General features: G+C 43.2%; 1 protein-coding gene across 1 annotated transcript; it reads right to left on the reverse strand.

Annotated features, from left to right (window-relative positions):
* Positions 1-13695: 13695 nt before the first annotated feature.
* On the reverse strand, positions 13696-18792 carry LOC139365889 (putative golgin subfamily A member 6-like protein 3). The gene is made up of 3 exons (XM_071102946.1): positions 18672-18792; positions 14357-14601; positions 13696-14265 (listed from the first exon to the last, which is right to left on the reverse strand). The coding sequence occupies exons 1-3, from the start codon at positions 18790-18792 to the stop codon at positions 13696-13698; spliced, it is 936 nt and encodes a 311-aa protein (XP_070959047.1).
* Between the last annotated feature and the right edge of the window lie 1090 nt (positions 18793-19882).

Raw genomic sequence — 19882 nt, forward strand, 5'->3', positions numbered from 1 at the left:
TGGCTAGTAGAACAACCACAGACAGGAGGTGGGTTGGCTAGTAAAACAACCACAGACAGAGGGTGGGTTGGCTAGTAAAACAACCACAGACAGGAGGTGGGTTGGCTAGTAGAACAACCACAGACAGAGGGTGGGTTGGCTAGTAGAACAACCACAGACAGAGGGTGGGTTGGCTAGTAGAACAACCACAGACAGAGGGTGGGTTGGCTAGTAAAACAACCACAGACAGGAGGTGGGTTGGCTAGTAGAACAACCACAGACAGGAGGTGGGTTGGCTAGTAAAACAACCACAGACAGGAGGTGGGTTGGCTAGTAAAACAACCACAGACAGAGGGTGGGTTGGCTAGTAGAACAACCACAGACAGAGGGTGGGTTGGCTAGTAAAACAACCACAGACAGGAGGTGGGTTGGCTAGTAGAACAACCACAGACAGGAGGTGGGTTGGCTAGTAAAACAACCACAGACAGAGGGTGGGTTGGCTAGTAAAACAACCACAGACAGAGGGTGGGTTGGCTAGTAGAACAACCACAGACAGGAGGTGGGTTGGCTAGTAAAACAACCACAGACAGGAGGTGGGTTGGCTAGTAGAACAACCACAGACAGGAGGTGGGTTGGCTAGTAAAACAACCACAGACAGAGGTTGGGTTGGCTAGTAGAACAACCACAGACAGAGGGTGGGTTGGCTAGTAGAACAACCACAGACAGAGGGTGGGTTGGCTAGTAGAACAACCACAGACAGAGGGTGGGTTGGCTAGTAAAACAACCACAGACAGGAGGTGGGTTGGCTAGTAGAACAACCACAGACAGAGGGTGGGTTGGCTAGTAGAACAACCACAGACAGAGGGTGGGTTGGCTAGTAAAACAACCACAGACAGGAGGTGGGTTGGCTAGTAGAACAACCACAGACAGGAGGTGGGTTGGCTAGTAAAACAACCACAGACAGAGGGTGGGTTGGCTAGTAAAACAACCACAGACAGGAGGTGGGTTGGCTAGTAGAACAACCACAGACAGAGGGTGGGTTGGCTAGTAGAACAACCACAGACAGAGGGTGGGTTGGCTAGTAGAACAACCACAGACAGAGGGTGGGTTGGCTAGTAAAACAACCACAGACAGGAGGTGGGTTGGCTAGTAGAACAACCACAGACAGAGGGTGGGTTGGCTAGTAAAACAACCACAGACAGAGGGTGGGTTGGCTAGTAGAACAACCACAGACAGAGGGTGGGTTGGCTAGTAAAACAACCACAGACAGGAGGTGGGTTGGCTAGTAGAACAACCACAGACAGGAGGTGGGTTGGCTAGTAAAACAACCACAGACAGGAGGTGGGTTGGCTAGTAGAACAACCACAGACAGAGGGTGGGTTGGCTAGTAAAACAACCACAGACAGAGGGTGGGTTGGCTGGTAACACAACCACAGACAGAGGGTGGGTTGGCTGGTAACACAACCACAGACAGAGGGTGGGTTGGCTAGTAAAACAACCACAGACAGGAGGTGGGTTGGCTAGTAGAACAACCACAGACATGAGGGTGGGTTGGCTAGTAGAACAACCACAGGCAGGAGGTGGGTTGGCTAGTAAAACAACCACAGACAGAGGGTGGGTTGGCTAGTAAAACAACCACAGACAGGAGGTGGGTTGGCTAGTAGAACAACCACAGACAGAGGTTGGGTTGGCTAGTAGAACAACCACAGACAGAGGGTGGGTTGGCTAGTAGAACAACCACATACAGAGGGTGGGTTGGCTAGTAAAACAACCACAGACAGGAGGTGGGTTGGCTAGTAGAACAACCACAGACAGGAGGTGGGTTGGCTAGTAAAACAACCACAGACAGGAGGTGGGTTGGCTAGTAAAACAACCACAGACAGAGGGTGGGTTGGCTAGTAGAACAACCACAGACAGAGGGTGGGTTGGCTAGTAAAACAACCACAGACAGTGGGTGGGTTGGCTGGTAACACAACCACAGACAGAGGGTAGGTTGGCTGGTAACACAACCACAGACAGAGGGTGGGTTGGCTAGTAAAACAACCACAGACAGGAGGTGGGTTGGCTAGTAGAACAACCACAGACAGGAGGTGGGTTGGCTAGTAAAACAACCACAGGCAGAGGGTGGGTTGGCTAGTAAAACAACAACAGACAGAGGGTGGGTTGGCTAGTAGAACAACCACAGACAGGAGGTGGGTTGGCTAGTAAAACAACCACAGACAGGAGGTGGGTTGGCTAGTAGAACAACCACAGACAGGAGGTGGGTTGGCTAGTAAAACAACCACAGACAGAGGGTGGGTTGGCTAGTAGAACAACCACAGACAGAGGTTGGGTTGGCTAGTAAAACAACCACAGACAGGAGGTGGGTTGGCTAGTAGTACAACCACAGACAGAGGGTGGGTTGGCTAGTAAAACAACCACAGACAGGATGTGGGTTGGCTAGTAAAACAACCACAGACAGAGGGTGGGTTGGCTAGTAAAACAACCACAGACAGGAGGTGGGTTGGCTAGTAGAACAACCACAGACAGAGGGTGGGTTGTTTAGTAAAACAACCACAGACAAAGGGTGGGTTGGCTGGTAACACAACCACAGACAGAGGGTGGGTTGGCTGGTAACACAACCACAGACAGAGGGTGGGTTGGCTAGTAAAACAACAACAGACAGGAGGTGAGTTGTCTAGTAGAACAACCACAGACAGGAGGTGGGTTGGCTAGTAAAACAACCACAGACAGAGGGTGGGTTGGCTAGTAAAACAACCACAGACAGAGGGTGGGTTGGCTAGTAGAACAACCACAGACAGGAGGTGGGTTGGCTAGTAAAACAACCACAGACAGGAGGTGGGTTGGCTAGTAGAACAACCACAGACAGGAGGTGGGTTGGCTAGTAAAACAACCACAGACAGGAGGTGGGTTGGCTAGTAGAACAACCACAGACAGAGGGTGGGTTGGCTAGTAAAACAACCACAGACAGGAGGTGGGTTGGCTAGTAGAACAACCACAGACAGGAGGTGGGTTGGCTAGTAAAACAACCACAGTCAGAAGGTGGGTTGGCTAGTAAAACAATCACAGACAGAGGGTGGGTTAGCTAGTAGAACAATCACAGACAGGAGGTGGGTTGGCTAGTAAAACAACCACAGACAGGAGGTGGGTTGGCTAGTAGAACAACCACAGACAGGAGGTGGGTTGGCTAGTAAAACAACCACAGACAGGAGGTGGGTTGGCTAGTAGAACAACCACAGACAGGAGGTGGGTTGGCTAGTAAAACAACCACAGACAGAGGGTGGGTTGGCTAGTAAAACAACCACAGACAGAGGGTGGGTTGGCTAGTAGAACAACCACAGACAGGAGGTGGGTTGGCTAGTAAAACAACCACAGACAGAGGGTGGGTTGGCTAGTAGAACAACCACAGACAGGAGGTGGGTAGGCTAGTAAAACAACCACAGACAGGAGGTGGGTTGGCTGGTAACACAACCACAGACAGAGGGTGGGTTGGCTGGTAACACAACCACAGACAGAGGGTGGGTTGGCTAGTAGAACAACCACAGACAGGAGGTGGGTTGGCTAGTAAAACAACCACAGACAGGAGGTGGGTTGGCTAGTAAAACAATCACAGACAGAGGGTGGGTTGGCTAGTAGAACAACCACAGACAGGAGGTGGGTTGGCTAGTAGAACAACCACAGACAGAGGGTGGGTTGGCTAGTAAAACAACCACAGACAGGAGGTGGGTTGGCTAGTAGAACAACCACAGACAGGAGATGGGTTGGCTAGTAGAACAACCACAGACAGGAGGTGGGTTGGCTAGTAGAACAACCACAGACAGGAGGTGGGTTGGCTAGTAGAACAACCACAGACAGGAGGTGGGTTGGCTAGTAGAACAACCACAGACAGGAGGTGGGTTGGCTAGTAAAACAACCACAGTACAGTACTCAGTGCACCGCAAACAAATTGACAAACCCACACCACACAGTAGGTAGCAAGGATTGCTCAACAACACTGTGGGAAAATCATGGCGTGTGCAATTTCCCATTCTCATGTATACAGGTACATAGAGAGACTTCCTATAAAGAAAGACATGCAGACAAAAGACAGGAAGTAAAATTAAAGGTGCGTTTCAACAACTTGCACATTCATCTTCTGCCGATCTACAATTCCAGTGTTTAATTGCTAATTTGTAATTACTTCGCCACCATGGCCTATTTATTTCCTTAGCTTACCTCATTTGCACTCACTGTATATAGACTTTTCGTTTTATTTTGATATACTGTATTATTGACTGTATGTTTTGTTTATTCCATGTGTAACTCTGTGTTGTTGTATGTGTCGAATTGCTACGCTTTATCTTGGCCAGGTCACAGTTGCAAATGAGAACTTGTTTTCAACTAGCCTACCTGGTTAAATAAAGGTGTTCTCAACTGGCCTACCTGGTTAAATAAAGGTGAAATAAAATAAAAACAAAATAAAAACAAGGAAAATAGTTTGCAAACATTAGATAATGTTAGCTAATAAATTGCATGTGTTTTGTGTTAGAAGGTACTGTGTGGTGAATGGAAGTCTCTGTTTGTGGTCTAAACTGCTGCTACAAATAATAATGTAGAAAATAGTCAAAAATAAAATAAAGCCCTTGAATGAGTAAGTGTGTCCAAACATTTGACTGGTACTGTACGTGTCTGTTTCAGGTCTAAACCTCTGCTACAAATAATAACGTGGTCATGTAGGGTTTCTATTCATGTGGTAAGAATAGCAAAGTTATTTGAAGTTGGAATGTTGACGCTAGAAAGCCACGGTGACCAATACAACAATGAAGCCTCACCATTACATTCCGGAACGCTCATTTAAGTCATCCAACTGCAACTGGTTACTAAGTGACATGTTCACCGCAAACAGAACCCTTGTTGTACACACCTTGGGTTGCCGGGTAACTATAAAATGACATGAAATCTAGTAATCATGTCACGCTATATGCCATCGGGTTTTAAAGAATCATGATATTTTCCTTCAGCCACGCTCTCCCACTGGAGATGAACATGGAATCTGGAATGTGGGTTGAACATGAATGTGGCCGTGGTTTAAGGACCACGTTCAGTTGAATGATTGCTTAATGGAATACATTTAGCAGTGTCATTACTGCGACACATTACTGCAACACAGCAACAGCTCATTCTGACCCAGAAGGAGGAGATCTCCCATAGGAGGTACATGATTATTAGATGCATTTTCTCCAACATATCGTCAAAGGAGAAAGAGGGTTATAACCACATCATGAAGGGATAAAGAGGGTTATAAACTATCATGAAGGGAGAAAGAGTGTTATACCACATCATGAAGGGATAAAGAGGGTTATAAACTATCATGAAGGGAGAAAGAGGGTTATAACCACATCATGAAGGGAGAAAGAGGGTTATAACCACATCATGAAGGGAGAAAGAGGGTTATAAACTATCATGAAGGGACAAAGAGGGTTATAACCACATCATGAAGGGAGAAAGAGGGTTATAAACTATCATGAAGGGAGAAAGAGGGTTATAACCACATCATCAAGGGAGAAAGAGGGTTATAACCACATCATGAAAGTAGAAAGAGGGTTATAGCCACATCATGAAGGGAGAAAGAGGGTTATAAACTATCATCAAGGGAGAAAGAGGGCTATAAACTATCATGAAGGGAGAAAGAGGGTTATAAACTATCATCAAGGGAGAAAGAGGGTTATAAACTATCATGAAGGGAGAAACTGGGTTATAACCACATCATGAAGGGAGAAAGAGGGTTATAAACTATCATGAAGGGACAAAGAGGGTTGTAACCACACCATGAAGGGGGAAAGAGGGTTATAAACTATCATGAAGGGAGAAAGAGGGTTATAAACTATCATGAAGGGAGAAAGAGGGTTATAACCACATCATGAAGGGAGAAAGAGGGTTATAACCACATCATGAAGGGAGAAAGAGGGTTATAACCACATATTGAAGGGAGAAAGAGGGTTATAACCACATATTGAAGGGAGAAAGAGGGTTATAAATAATCATGAAGGGAGAAAGAGGGTTATAACCACATCATGAAGAGAGAAAGAGGGTTATAAACTATCAGGAAGGGAGAAAGAGAGTTATTACCACATCATGAAGAGAGAAAGAGGGTTATAAACTGTCATGAATGGAGAAAGAGGGTTATAACCACATCATGAAGGGATAAAGAGGGTTATAAACTATCATGAAGGTAGAAAGAGGGTTATTACCACATCATGAAGAGAGAAAGAGGGTTATAACCACATGATGAAGGGAAAAAGAGGGTTAGAACCACATCATGAAGGGAGAAAGGGGGTTATAGCCACATCATGGAGGGAGAAAGATAATTATGACCACATCTTGAATGTAGAAAGAGAGTTATGAACTATCCTGAAGGGAGAACGAGGGTTATAACCACATCATGAAGGGAGAAAGAGGGTTATAACCACATCATGAAGCGAGAAAGAGACGTATAAACTATCATGAAGGGAGAAAGAGGGTTATAACCACATCATGGAAAGAGAAAGAGGGTTATAACTATCATGAAGGGAGAAAGAGGGTTATAACCACATCATGAAGGGATAAAGAGGGTTATAACCACATCAGGAAGGGAGAAAGAGGGTTGTAACCACATCATGAAGGGAGAAAGAGGGTTATAAACTATCATGAAGGGAGAAAGAGGGTTATAAACTATCATGAAGGGAGAAAGAGGGTTATAACCACATCATGAAGGGATAAAGAGGGTTATAACCACATATTGAAGGGAGAAAGAGGGTTAAAACCACATCATAAAGAGAGAAAGAGGGTTATAAACTATCATGAAGGGAGAAAGAGGGTTATAACCACATCATGAAGGGATAAAGAGGGTTATAAACTATCATGAAGGGAGAACGAGGGTTATAACCACATCATGAAGGGAGAAAGAGGGTTATGAACTATCAGGAAGGGAGAAAGAGGGTTATAACCACATCATGAAGGGAGAAAGAGGGTTATAACCACATCATGAAGCGAGAAAGAGACGTATAAACTATCATGAAGGGAGAAAGAGGGTTATAAACTATCATGAAGGGAGAAAGAGGGTTATAACCACATCATGAAGGGAGAAAGAGGGTTATAACCACATATTGAAGGGAGAAAGAGGGTTATAACCACATCTTGAACGGAGAAAGAGGGTTATCAATAATCATGAAGGGAGAAAGAGGGTTAAAACCACATCATGAAGGGAGAAAGGGGGTTATAACCACATCATGAAGCGAGAAAGAGGGTTATAAACGATCATGAAGGGAGAAATAGGGTTATTACCACATCATGAAGAGAGAAAGGGGGTTATAAACTATCATGAATGGAGAAAGAGGGTTATAACCACATCATGAAGGGATAAAGAGGGTTATAAACTATCATGAAGGGAGAAAGAGGGTTATAACCACATGATGAAGGGAAAAGAGGGTTATAACCACATGATGAAGGGAGAAAGAGGGTTATAACCACATCATGAAGGGAGAAAGGGGGTTAGAACCACATCATGAAGAGAGAAAGAGGATTATAACCACATCATGAAGGGAGAAAGAGGGTTATAGCCACATCATGGAGGGAGAAAGAGGGTTATAGCCATATCTTGAACGGAGAAAGAGGGTTATGAACTATCCTGAAGGGAGAACGAGGGTTATAACCACATCATGAAGGGAGAAAGAGGGTTATAACCACATCATGAAGCGAGAAAGAGACTTATAAACTAACATGAAGGGAGAAAGACGGTTATAACCACATCATGAAAAGAGAAAGAGGGTTATAAACTATCATGAAGGGAGAAACAGGGTTATAACCACATCATGAAGGGATAAGGAGGGTTATAACCACATCATGAAGGGAGAAAGAGGGTTATAACCACATCATGAAGGGAGAAAGAGGGTTATGAACTATCATGAAGGGAGAAAGAGGGTTATAACCACATCACGAAGGGAGAAAGAGGGTAATAACCACATCATGAAGGGAGAAAGAGGGTTAAAACCACATCTTGAAGGGAGAAAGAAGGTTATAAACTATCATGAAGGGAGAAAGAGGGTTAAAACCAAATAATGAAGGGAGAAAGAGGGTTATAAACTATCATGAAGGCAGAAAGAAGGTTATAACCACACCATGAAGGGAGAAAGAGGGTTATAAAATATCATGAAGGGAGAAAGAAGGTTATAACCACATCATGAAGGGAGAAAGAGGGTTATAAACTATCATGAAGGGAGAAAGTGTTATAACCACATCATGAAGGGTGAAAGAGGGTTATGAACTATCAGGAAGGGAGAAAGAGGGTTATAACCACATCATGAAGGAAGAAATAGGGTTATAAACTATCATGAAGGGAGAAAGATGGTTATAACCACATCATGAAGCGAGAAAGAGGGTTATAAACTATCATGAAGGGAGAAAGAGGGTTAAAACCACATCATGAAGGGAGAAAGAGGGTTATAAACTATCCTAAAGGGTGAAAGAGGGTTATAAACACATCATGAAGCGAGAAAGAGGGTTATAAACTATCATGAAAGTAGAAAGAGGGTTATAGCCACATCATGAAGGGAGAAAGAGGGTTATAAACTATCATCAAGGGAGAAAGAGGGCTATAAACTATCATGAAGGGAGAAAGAGGGTTATGAACTATCAGGAAGGGAGAAAGAGGGTTATAACCACATCATGAAGGAAGAAATAGGGTTATAAACTATCATGAAGGGAGAAAGAGGGTTATAACCACATCATGAAGCGAGAAAGAGGGTTATAAACTATCATGAAGGGAGAAAGAGTGTTATACCACATCATGAAGGGAGAAAGAGGGTTATAACCACATGATGAAACGATAAAGAGGGTTATAAACTATCATGAAGGGAAAAAGAGGGTTATAACCACATCATGAAGGGAGAAAGAGGGTTATAGCCACATCATGAAGTGAGAAAGCGGGTTATAACCACATCTTGAAGGGAGAAAGAGGGTTATAACCACATCATGAAGGGAGAAAGAGGCTTATAGTCACATCATGAAGGGAGAAAGAGGGTTATAACCACATCATGAAGGGAGAAAGAGGGTTATAAACTATCATGAAGGGAGAAAGAGGGTTATAGCCACATCATGAAGGGAGAAAGAGGGTTATAAACTATCATGAAAGGAGAAAGAGGGTTATAGCCACATCTTGAAGGGAGAAAGAGGGTTATAACCATTTATTTTTACAGTACATTCTGAAAGAGTTCAGACCTCTTAACTTTTTCAACATTTTGTTACGTTACAGCCTTATTCTAAAATGGATTTAATTGTTTTTTTCCCCTCAAACATCTACAGTCAGTACCCCATAATGACTAAAAAAGTGCGTAAAATTTAATCAAAATAAAACACTGAAATAACAAATTTACATAAGTATTCAGACTCTTTACTCAGTACTTTGTTGAAGCACCTTTAGCAGCGATAACAGTGTAGAGTCTTCTTGGGTATGACACTACAAGCTTGGCACACCTGTACTTGGGGAATTTCTCCCGTTCTTCTCACAGATCCTCTCAAGCTCAGTCAGGTCAGATGGGCAGCAGAGATTTTCAATTGGGTTCATGTCCGGGCTCTGGCTGGGCCCCTCATGGACATTCAGAGACTTGTCCTGAAGCCACTCCTTAGTCGGCTTGGCTGTTTGCGTAGGGCCGTAGTTCTGTTGGAAGGTGAACCTTTGTCCCAGTCTGAGGTCCTGAGCATTCTGGAGCAGTTTTCATCAAGGTTCTTTGTTCCGTTCATCTTTCCCTCGATTCTGACTAGTCTCCCAGTCCCCTGCCGCTGAAAAACATCTCCACAGCATGATGCTGCCACTACCATGCTTCACCGTAGGGATGGTGCCAGGTTTCCTCCGGACATGACGCTTGGCATTCAGGCCAAAGAGTTCAATTTTTGTTTCATCAGACCAGCATCTTGTTTCTCATGGTCTGAGAGTCCTTTAGGTGCCTTTAGGTAAACTCCAAATGGGCTGTCATGTACCTTTTTCTGAGGAGTGGCTTCTGTCTGGCCACTCTACCACAAAGCACTGATTGGTGAAGGGCTGCAGAGATGGTTGTCCTTCTGGAAGGTTCTCCCAACTCCACAGAGGAACTCTGGAGCCATCAGGTTCTTGGTCACCTCCCTGACCAAGGCCCTTCTCCCGCGATTGCTCAGTTTTGCCAGGCGGCCAACTCTAGGAGAAGTCTTGGTGGTTCCAAACTTGTTCCATTTAAGAATGATTGAGGTCACTGTGTTCTTGGGGACCTTCAATGATGCAGACATATTTTGGTACCCTTCCGCAGATCTGTGTCTCGACACAATCCTGTCTCGGAGCTCTACGTACAATTCCTTTGACCTCTTGGCTTGATTTTTGCTCTGACCATGCACTGTCAACTGTGGAACCTTATTTAGACTTGTGTGTGCCCTTCCAAATCATGTCCAATCAATTGAACTTACCACAGGTGGACTCCAATCAAGATGTAGATAAAATCTCAGGGATGATCACTGGAAACAGGTTGCACCTGAGCTCATTTTCGATTCTCATAGCAAAGGGTCTGAATATTTATGTAATTTAGTTTTTTTCAGTTTTTAGTTTTAATAAATGTGCAAAACTTTCTAATAACGTTCTATAAACCTGGATTCGCTTTACCATTATGGGGTATTGTGTTGATGAGGAATTTGTTTTACTTGATCCATTTTTGAATAAGGCTATAACAACAAAATTTGGAAAAAGGCAAGGTGAATACTTTCCAAAAGCACTGTGGATAGCGCAAGAACAATTTCTGCAGCAGCGAAAGTGCTTCTTGTTGTTCATATTAAATCTACAGACTGTAAAGTGATGTCAATCATTATGTTTTATGTATTATTTAGTGAAGCTGAATGGAGAGGCACAATTCATCCGTGTACCTCTCAGAGTTGAACCCACACACTTGTTGATATAAAACGAAAGACAAGACGAGTGTCAAGGTTGGAATAAATTGGGATCTAGATGCAGAACGGCACAATGAGCTCTGGTTTTTTTAATCAATTATTTATCCAATATTTTAATTATCCGAAAGCTGAGAATGATCAAAGCCACGGTTCGAGCCCCACTGCCTTCGCTCGCTAAGACACTCTTACACCGCTTTGATGTGGGTAAGCATCACATGCACTTATCTCCATCTCTGTGCCGGGCATGGCTGTGGGTGCTTGGAAACCAGTGGTCTGGAGAGGCTTATAGATGGAGAGGAGAGGGTCAGCGACCCAGCACTACAGAGATGGATCACACATTATTCTCTCCTGTAAACTGCGATATACAATAAACATGGGCTAGAAACTAAGGTTACTTTAAGGTCATCTTTTGAAGAACTTTCTCTGCTCAACTGTGTTGCGTTATCACACATTTAATTGGTTGGTGAGGTCTGTATCGCAAAGCTATTTACATCGTGAAATGTTGAATAGAACATAGTACCAAAGGAATGTACCATAACTGTTTGATCAATACGTTCGGTTAACAATGTACATAAAGCACCTCTTCAAACAACGTTGACGAGTACAGAATTTCAGCTCCTAACTTTGTCTTCATGTTTGACGCATTAAATATATTAAAAAATGTTTTTAATCAGGTTTCAGTCTCAATGGCAAGATAATATTAACGCTAACTAAGAGGACCAACTACAGCCCACTAATACTCTGAGGGGATCCAGTTAAACTGATCTAGCTACCTAATATTAGACTAGAATGAGGTAATCAGACTAGCTTTAGATGTCCTATAAATCTTCTTTGGGATAGGCGGGACGCAAATGTCTCAACTGGCCATTTGCCAGGGAAAATGCAGAGCGCCAGATTCAAATAAAATACTATGAAATTCTAACTTTCATTAAATCACACATGTAAGATACCAAATTAAAGCTACACTCGCTGTGAATCCAGCCAACATGTCAGAAAAAAAGCATAAGAAGCTATTATCTGATGATAGCACTAGCAGTAAACAAAGGGGTTAGCATATTTCAACCCTGCAGGCGCTACACAAAATGCTGAAATAAAATATAAATCATGCATTACCTTTGACGAGCTTCTTTTGTTGGCACTCCAATATGTCCCATAAACATCACAATTGGTCCTTTTGTTCGATTAATTCCGTCCATATATACCCAAAATGTCAATTTATTTGGCGCGTTTGATCTAGAAATAAACAGCTTACAAAAAATGCAACGTCACTACAAAATATTTCAAAATTTTCTATAAACTTTGCCAAAATATTTCAAACGACTTTTGTAATACAACTTTAGGTATTTTTAAACGTTAATAATCGATCAAATTGTAGACAGGTCTTTCTGTGTTCAATACAGGAAGACAACAAACCAGCGATACTTTTCACGTCTTGCGAAACTCTCAACAGTGTTACCCAGTTCCTAGTTGGCCTACTTCTTCACTGCACAAAGGAATAACCTCAACCAAATTCCAAAGACTGGTGACATCCAGTGGAAACGGTAGGAACTGAAAACAGGTTCCTAAGAAATATCCCTTGGCAATGACAACACAGGGAACAGAGAGAGGAAGAACAAAAAAAATTCTGAACAGTTAGTCCTCGGGGTTTAGCCTGCTACATAAGTTCTGTTATACTCACAGACATGATTCAAATAAACAGGCAGTTCAGATCAATCAAACGTCTGATCTACAACACATTTCGTCCGACATAATACTAACACAGTTCCTTTCATGGTTTGACCAGTTATTTGCTAATTAATTTGGGTTGATTACTCTTTTCTTACTCTGCCTGGGGAAGGATTGTCACTTGGCAGCGTTCACCCTCATTGACAACTTAATAATTTACGGGGCAATCATCTTAAAAAGACATTTTGAACTTCTATCCCATTTACCTCTATACCCTAAAGGATAACACTATTTATACCCATCCTCCAACGCATCCAATCTGCTAACCTCAGAAAAGTGTGACTGAGTTGCAAATGGTCCCCTATTCCTTGTATAGTGCACACTGCCTTATGGGTCCTGGTACAATGTAGTGCAATATATTTAGGGAATAGGGTGTCGTTTGGGATGCTGGCAGTCTTCCGACTTCTTATTGACATTTTCCATTACTGGGCTGCACACACATATGGTCCTCTGGCTAGCCAGACCACAGGCTCAGTCGCATTTATGAATGTTAACAGGTTGATCTATTTTTCACTGCTGTGAGACAATAACACAGTTGAACTTGACCCAAGCATTCTCATCGTTCTCCTGCAAATTCGTTTTTTTTTTTTGCATAGGCTATAGGAAATGCATAGGTTGGCATGAAGTTTTCACCAGTATCATCTAAACTGTAATAGACAGTGCTTGCTTGTTAGCTTGTTGCTACATTACGCCACTTATTTGTGACCTAACAAGACACATGCTTCTATGTCAGGGATATTGTGTTTGTACTGTAGCGTGCACTAGGTTCTGTTACTGTTGTATCACATTCACAACACGTATAAAACACAGACTGTACACACTCACAGCTCCACTGTCCTTCAGTGAACAAAGTGTGATCTCTTGATTTGTTAACACATTACTGTACCTTCTGTATAAATATACTCACTTCATAGTTCCCGTTCATCATTTCACATTAGTGGGGGGAATTTCTTGATGTGTTGATAACGTACTTTTTGTTCATAATTTCACCTCAGTCATTAACCCTCTCAGCTTGTCTTTCTCTTTCACTGTTTCCCATTCAACCTCAGACCTCAGTCAGTAACCCTCTCAGCTCGTCGACATCATCATGTCTCCCTTCACCCTCAGATCTTCCTCAGTCAGTAACCGTCTCAGCTCGTCGACATCATCAATGTCTTCCTTCACCCTCAGATCTTCCTCAGTCAGTAACCGTCTCAGCTCGTCGACATCATCAATGTCTTCCTTCACCCTCAGATCTTCCTCAGTCAGTAACCGTCTCAGCTCGTCGACATCATCAATGTCTTCCTTCACCCTCAGATCTTCCTCAGTCAGTAACCGTCTCAGCTCGTCGACATCATCAATGTCTTCCTTCACCCTCAGATCTTCCTCAGTCAGTAACCGTCTCAGCTCGTCGACATCATCAATGTCTTCCTTCACCCTCAGATCTTCCTCAGTCAGTAACCGTCTCAGCTCGTCGACATCATCAATGTCTTCCTTCACCCTCAGATCTTCCTCAGTCAGTAACCGTCTCAGCTCGTCGACATCATCAATGTCTTCCTTCACCCTCAGATCTTCCTCAGTCAGTAACCCTCTCAGCTCGTCGACATCATCAATGTCTTCCTTCACCCTCAGATCTTCCTCAGTCACTAACCCTATCAGCTCGTCGACATCATCATGTTTCCCTTCACCCTCAGATCTTCCTCAGTCAGTAACCCTCTCAGCTCGTCGACATCATCATGTTTCCCTTCACCCTCAGATCTTCCTCAGTCAGTAACCCTCTCAGCTTGTCGACATCATCAATGTTTCCCTTCACCCTCAGATCTTCCTCAGTCAGTAACCCTCTCAGCTTGTCGACATCATCAATGTTTCCCTTCACCCTCAGATCTTCCTCAGTCAGTAACCCTCTCAGCTTGTCGACATCATCACTGTTTCCCTTCACCCTCAGATCTTCCTCAGTCAGTAACCCTCTCAGCTCGTCGACATCATCATGTTTCCCTTCACCCTCAGATCTTCCTCAGTCAGTAACCCTCTCAGCTCGTCGACATCATCATGTTTCCCTTCACCCTCAGATCTTCCTCAGTCAGTAACCCTCTCAGCTCGTCGACATCATCATGTTTCCCTTCACCCTCAGATCTTCCTCAGTCAGTAACCCTCTCAGCTCGTCGACATCATCATGTTTCCCTTCACCCTCAGATCTTCCTCAGTCAGTAACCCTCTCAGCTCGTCGACATCATCATGTCTCCCTTCACCCTCAGATCTTCCTCAGTCAGTAACCCTCTCAGCTCGTCGACATCATCATGTTTCCCTTCACCCTCAGATCTTCCTCAGTCAGTAACCCTCTCAGCTCATCGACATCATCATGTCTCCCTTCACCCTCAGATCTTCCTCAGTCAGTAACCCTCTCAGCTCGTCGACATCATCATGTCTCCCTTCACCCTCAGATCTTCCTCAGTCAGTAACCCTCTCAGCTCGTCGACATCATCATGTCTCCCTTCACCCTCAGATCTTCCTCAGTCAGTAACCCTCTCAGCTCGTCGACATCATCAATGTCTTCCTTCACCCTCAGATCTTCCTCAGTCACGTGGTCACATTAGTATACACAGCACAAAGAAAACAACATTGGTGATAAAAAAAATTAAATACTGTTATCTCTCTCTCTCTCTCTCTCTCTCTCTCTCTCTCTCTCTCTCTCTCTCTCTCTCTCTCTCTCTCTCTCTCTCTCTCTCTCTCTCTCTCTCTCTCTCTCTCTCTCTCTCTCTCTCTCTCTCTCTCTCTCTCTCTCTCTCTCTCTAAGCTATTATCTGGTCCCCTGGGACAAGAGACTATATCCTGCAGTCTTGTGGGCCTCTTTGTTCCCAATTTAGAAGCTTGACACTGTTTATTGTTCATTTTTGATGCTTCGTTTGATATTCGGTGTTCTTTCACCGCTGACATGCTGACATGCCGACACATCTTTATCAGTGTCAGTTATAACGGTCTTGTCGTGTGATGTCAGGTTCTGCATTGAACATACGTTTTCTTACGAGGGTGTATTTTCTAACTGAGCAGTATAACAATTTGACTTATAGCAGCATTCGCTCTCTCCCTGAGAAATCAATACAGATTTGAAGTCTCCGTTCTATCTGAAACAAAAAGCCATCTTTGAGCGTATAGATGAACTTTGACCTGCTTACATCATAAACATTTATCGAAGCGTTTAACAACAGCAACCAGGCAAAATAATATTTTGCATCAATTGTGTCCCTGAAGATGACATTCCATATGAACCATCTTTAAGGCTTGACTCTTTAATTACAGATCAAATCAATACTGTGGTTGAATGCAGTGCAATCATGGACAGTATACAATAACATATTTTTTCTTTTTCTTCCCACCATGTGTTATTACAGGAGGGTTGTCTTCTCAGCAAGATAACGTCTGCAAACGTAAGTCTAACCCTACCGCATGCCGTTTTTCTTAACACATTTCCCCACAATGCATTTTCTCAGCCATTTGATTGATTGATTTTCACGCAAAAAAAAGGCAAACAACTCCGGACTTGGAACCATTTCGTGTGTAGATGTTGTAGTTCCATGCCATGTTCTGTGTCTATGAACCTTACCTGTCAGTTTAACTTTGAAACTGAGAACAAGACAGCTGATGCAAATTCTAACGACGCATTAAACAAACTGGTTAATTGTTAGGGCAGAGTTGTTATTTTGATTATCTAGTCATTAGTCAGGTCAATTAAATACAAGTAGCTTCAAACAAAATGCCTTCCTTTTGTTTAGCTGATGTCACTTTGTGAGTTGTTTGTAAAGGTGTTAGATACGTCTTGTCTTGCATGCATGGGGTAATTCTTTAATTGTCATGAAAGGACACTCTTCTTCACTAGAATGTTGTTTGCTTCACGGGTTGCTTTGTACCACGTCAAAGCCCTGAAGGTACAGAATGCATCCAATTCAGTTCTTGAAATTGAAGAAATGTGTTCTGTGTTTGGATTGCTTGATGTTATGGTTTATAATTTAAAGTTTTTCTGTAAGACTCAGCGATGTAGAAACAACGGTTCTTTTCAAATTCTCTCAGTTTCTTTATGTTTGATGGCACAGCTCTACCTGACTTGTTCCTACGGCAACAAAAGACACAGCACCCTTTTTCGCTCTTACGGGCAGCCAGACCACATAACAGCAAATGGAATTATACTGCAACACATGACCTTCATGTCTTTTGTTACCTTTCATCTATTTTTCACTTTCGTTTTCTTACAATAAATCTATTTTTCTCATATATTGTATATTGCAACACTTAACCCAGGCCTTGGAGTTCAGTTGACTGAATTTTGTTCTGTATGTAAAGCCTTGAGCTTGTCACTATGTGACCGACAGCGTTGCACCCAGTCCTCATGCAAGACCCATCACAGTACTGTGTTAACCCTTTGAACTAAAGTCTTGCCTTCAGCTTGGCGAGCTAATTATCCAAGTCTCATCTCTTGACTGGTTCACTGACCCTCCTCCATTACATAGTTGCCGTGGCCAGAACGCTAATGATGAAGTAATTACAGTCCCGGCAAGAACAATTGATATTCATGTGCGTCACATAAAGTGATGCATTACACAATATTTAACAAGGACAACGGTTTAGACAGGTTTCATCTCACCTGTACATTGCAGGGTTTCAGAGTGCAAAATATACATGTTTTACAAACTGAGCCGGCTTGCATTATGATCTGGAATGTGGACAGATTGTTGTTGGTGTATAGGGTCCTGATTTGATTTGCCATGTTTCAGATTCTACTTCCTGTTTAACTGTACTAGATCAAGACATAACTCCACTCCATATATATATATATATATATATATATATTAGTCCTGTCTGAAAGTATTCATACCCTTTGCCTTTTTCCACATTTTATGGAGTTACAGCCTGAAATTAAAATTGATTCAATTTCGATTTTATGTCACTGGCCTACACACAATACCAATTAATGTCAAAAGTGGAATTATTCTTTTAGAAAAATGGTTACAAATTAATTAAAAATGAAAAGCTTAAAATGTCTTGATTCAATAAGTATTCAACCCCTTAGTTATGGCAAGCCTAAATACATTCAGGAGTAAAAAATGTGCTTAACAAGTCACATAATAAGTTGCATGGAGTCACTCTGTGTCACGCCCTGACCTGAGATATCTCTGTTTTCTTTATATTTTGGTTAGGTCAGGGTGTGACTAGGGTGGGTACGCTAGTTTTTTTTTATTGTCTAGGGTTTTTGAACGTCTAGGGTTGTTGTAGGTCTAGGGGTTTTTGTATTTCTATGTTGGCCTGATATGGTTCTCAATCAGGGACAGCTGTTTATCGTTGTCTCTGATTGGGGATCATATTTAGGTAGCCATTTCCCTTTGGTGTGTGTGGGATCTTGTCTATATGTAGTTGCCTGTCAGCACTCGTTTGTATAGCTTCACATTTCGTTTTGTTATTTTATTAGTTTGTTCAGTGTTCAATCTTTAAATAAATAAGAATGTACGCATACTACGCTGCGCCTTGGTCCGATCCTTATAACGAACATGACAGAAGATCCCACCAACAAAGGACCAAGCAGCGTATTCAGGAGGAATGGAGCAGGGAAGAGATTCTGGATGGAGCAGGACCCTGGACGCAGGCTGGGAAGTATCACCGTCCTAAGGAGGAGATAGAGTCAGCGAAAGCGGAATTGCGATATTATGAAGAGTTGTACCAACGAGACAAGCACGAGAGGCATCCGCCTAACATTTTCTGGGGGAGGCACACGGGGAGATCGGCTGAGTCAGGTTGGAGACCTGAGCCAACTCCTCGTGATTACCGTGGGGAGCATGTGACTGGTCAGACACCGTGTTACGCAGTGATGCGCACGGTGTCTTCAGTTCGCATTCATAGCCCGGTGTGCTCTATTCCAGCTCCTCGCATTTGCCGGGCTAGAATGGGCATCCAGCCAGGACAGATGGTGCCGGCTCAGCGCTCCTGGTCTCCAGTACACCACCTTGGACCAGGATATCCTGCGCTGGCTCTGTGTACTGTGTCTCCGGTGCGTCTGCACAGCCCAGTGCCACCTGTACCGGTCCCACGCACCAGGCCTCCAGTCCGCCTCCACATTCCAGAGCTTCCGGCAACCGTTCTAAGTCCATAGCTTCCGACGTCGGTCCCCAGTCTGGGGTCTCCAGCGACGGTCCGGGGCATCCGGCGATGATCCGCAGTCTAGAGCCTCCGGCGATGATCCACGGTCCGGTTCTACAAAGGCAGAGGGATCAGCGTAAAGACGGGGGGCTGCGTCAAGATCCGGAGCCGCCACCGAGGGTAGATGCCCACCCGGACCCTCCCCTATAGGTTCAGGTTTGCAGCCGGGAGTCCGCACCTGTCACGCCCTGACCTTAGATATCTCTTTATATTTTGGTTAGGTCAGGGTGTGACTAGGGTGTGTACACTAGTTTTTGTATTGTCTAGGGTTTTTGTATGTCTAGAGTTGTTGTATGAATGTCTAACGGTTTTTGTATTTCTATGTTGGCCTTATATGGTTCTCAATCAGAGACAGCTGTTTATCGATGTCTCTGATTGGGGATCATATTTAGGTAGCCATTTCCCTTTGGTGTTTGTGGGATCTTGTCTATGTGTAGTTGCCTGTAAGCACTCGTTTCTATAGCTTCACATTTCGTTTTGTTATTTTGTTAGTTTGTTCAGTGTTCTCTCTCATCTTTTTAAGTGGGAGAACTTGCACAATTGGTGGCTGACTAAATACTTTTTTTTACTCCACTGTGTATCTATCTATCTATCTATCTATCTATCTAAATACATATATATATATATATATATTTATTTATTTATATCTATCTACTCTATATCTCATTTTATATATATATATATATATATTTACATCTATATCTATCTATATATACAGTGCCTTGCGAAAGTATTCGGCCCCCTTGAACTTTGCGACCTTTTGCCACATTTCAGGCTTCAAACAGAAAGATATAAAACTGTATTTTTTTTGTGAAGAATCAACAACAAGTGGGACACAATCATGAAGTGGAACGACATTTATTGGATATTTCAAACTTTTTTAACAAATCAAAAACTGAAAAATTGGGCGTGCAAAATTATTCAGCCCCCTTAAGTTAATACTTTGTAGCACCACCTTTTGCTGCGATTACAGCTGTAAGTCGCTTGGGGTATGTCTCTATCAGTTTTGCACATCGAGAGACTGAAATTCTTTCCCATTCCTCCTTGCAAAACAGCTCAAGCTCAGTGAGGTTGGATGGAGAGCATTTGTGAA

This window comes from Oncorhynchus clarkii, chromosome 14, assembly GCF_045791955.1.
Source record: "Oncorhynchus clarkii lewisi isolate Uvic-CL-2024 chromosome 14, UVic_Ocla_1.0, whole genome shotgun sequence".
In the NCBI taxonomy this organism is placed as follows: Eukaryota; Metazoa; Chordata; class Actinopteri; order Salmoniformes; family Salmonidae; genus Oncorhynchus; species Oncorhynchus clarkii.

What these genes read in the sequence shown, in the direction of transcription:
- LOC139365889 (XM_071102946.1), bottom strand. Translation starts at nt 18,792, where the DNA reads ATGCCCCGGACCGTCGCTGGAGACCCCAGACTGGGGACCGACGTCGGA. An exon ending in AGGCCTGGTGCGTGGGACCG is followed by an intron (nt 14,602 to 18,671) that starts GTACAGGTGGCA and finishes CTGAGGGTGAAG; the next exon opens with GGAAACATGATGATGTCGAC. An exon ending in TGACTGAGGAAGATCTGAGG is followed by an intron (nt 14,266 to 14,356) that starts GTGAAGGGAAAC and finishes GATGTCGACGAG; the next exon opens with CTGATAGGGTTAGTGACTGA.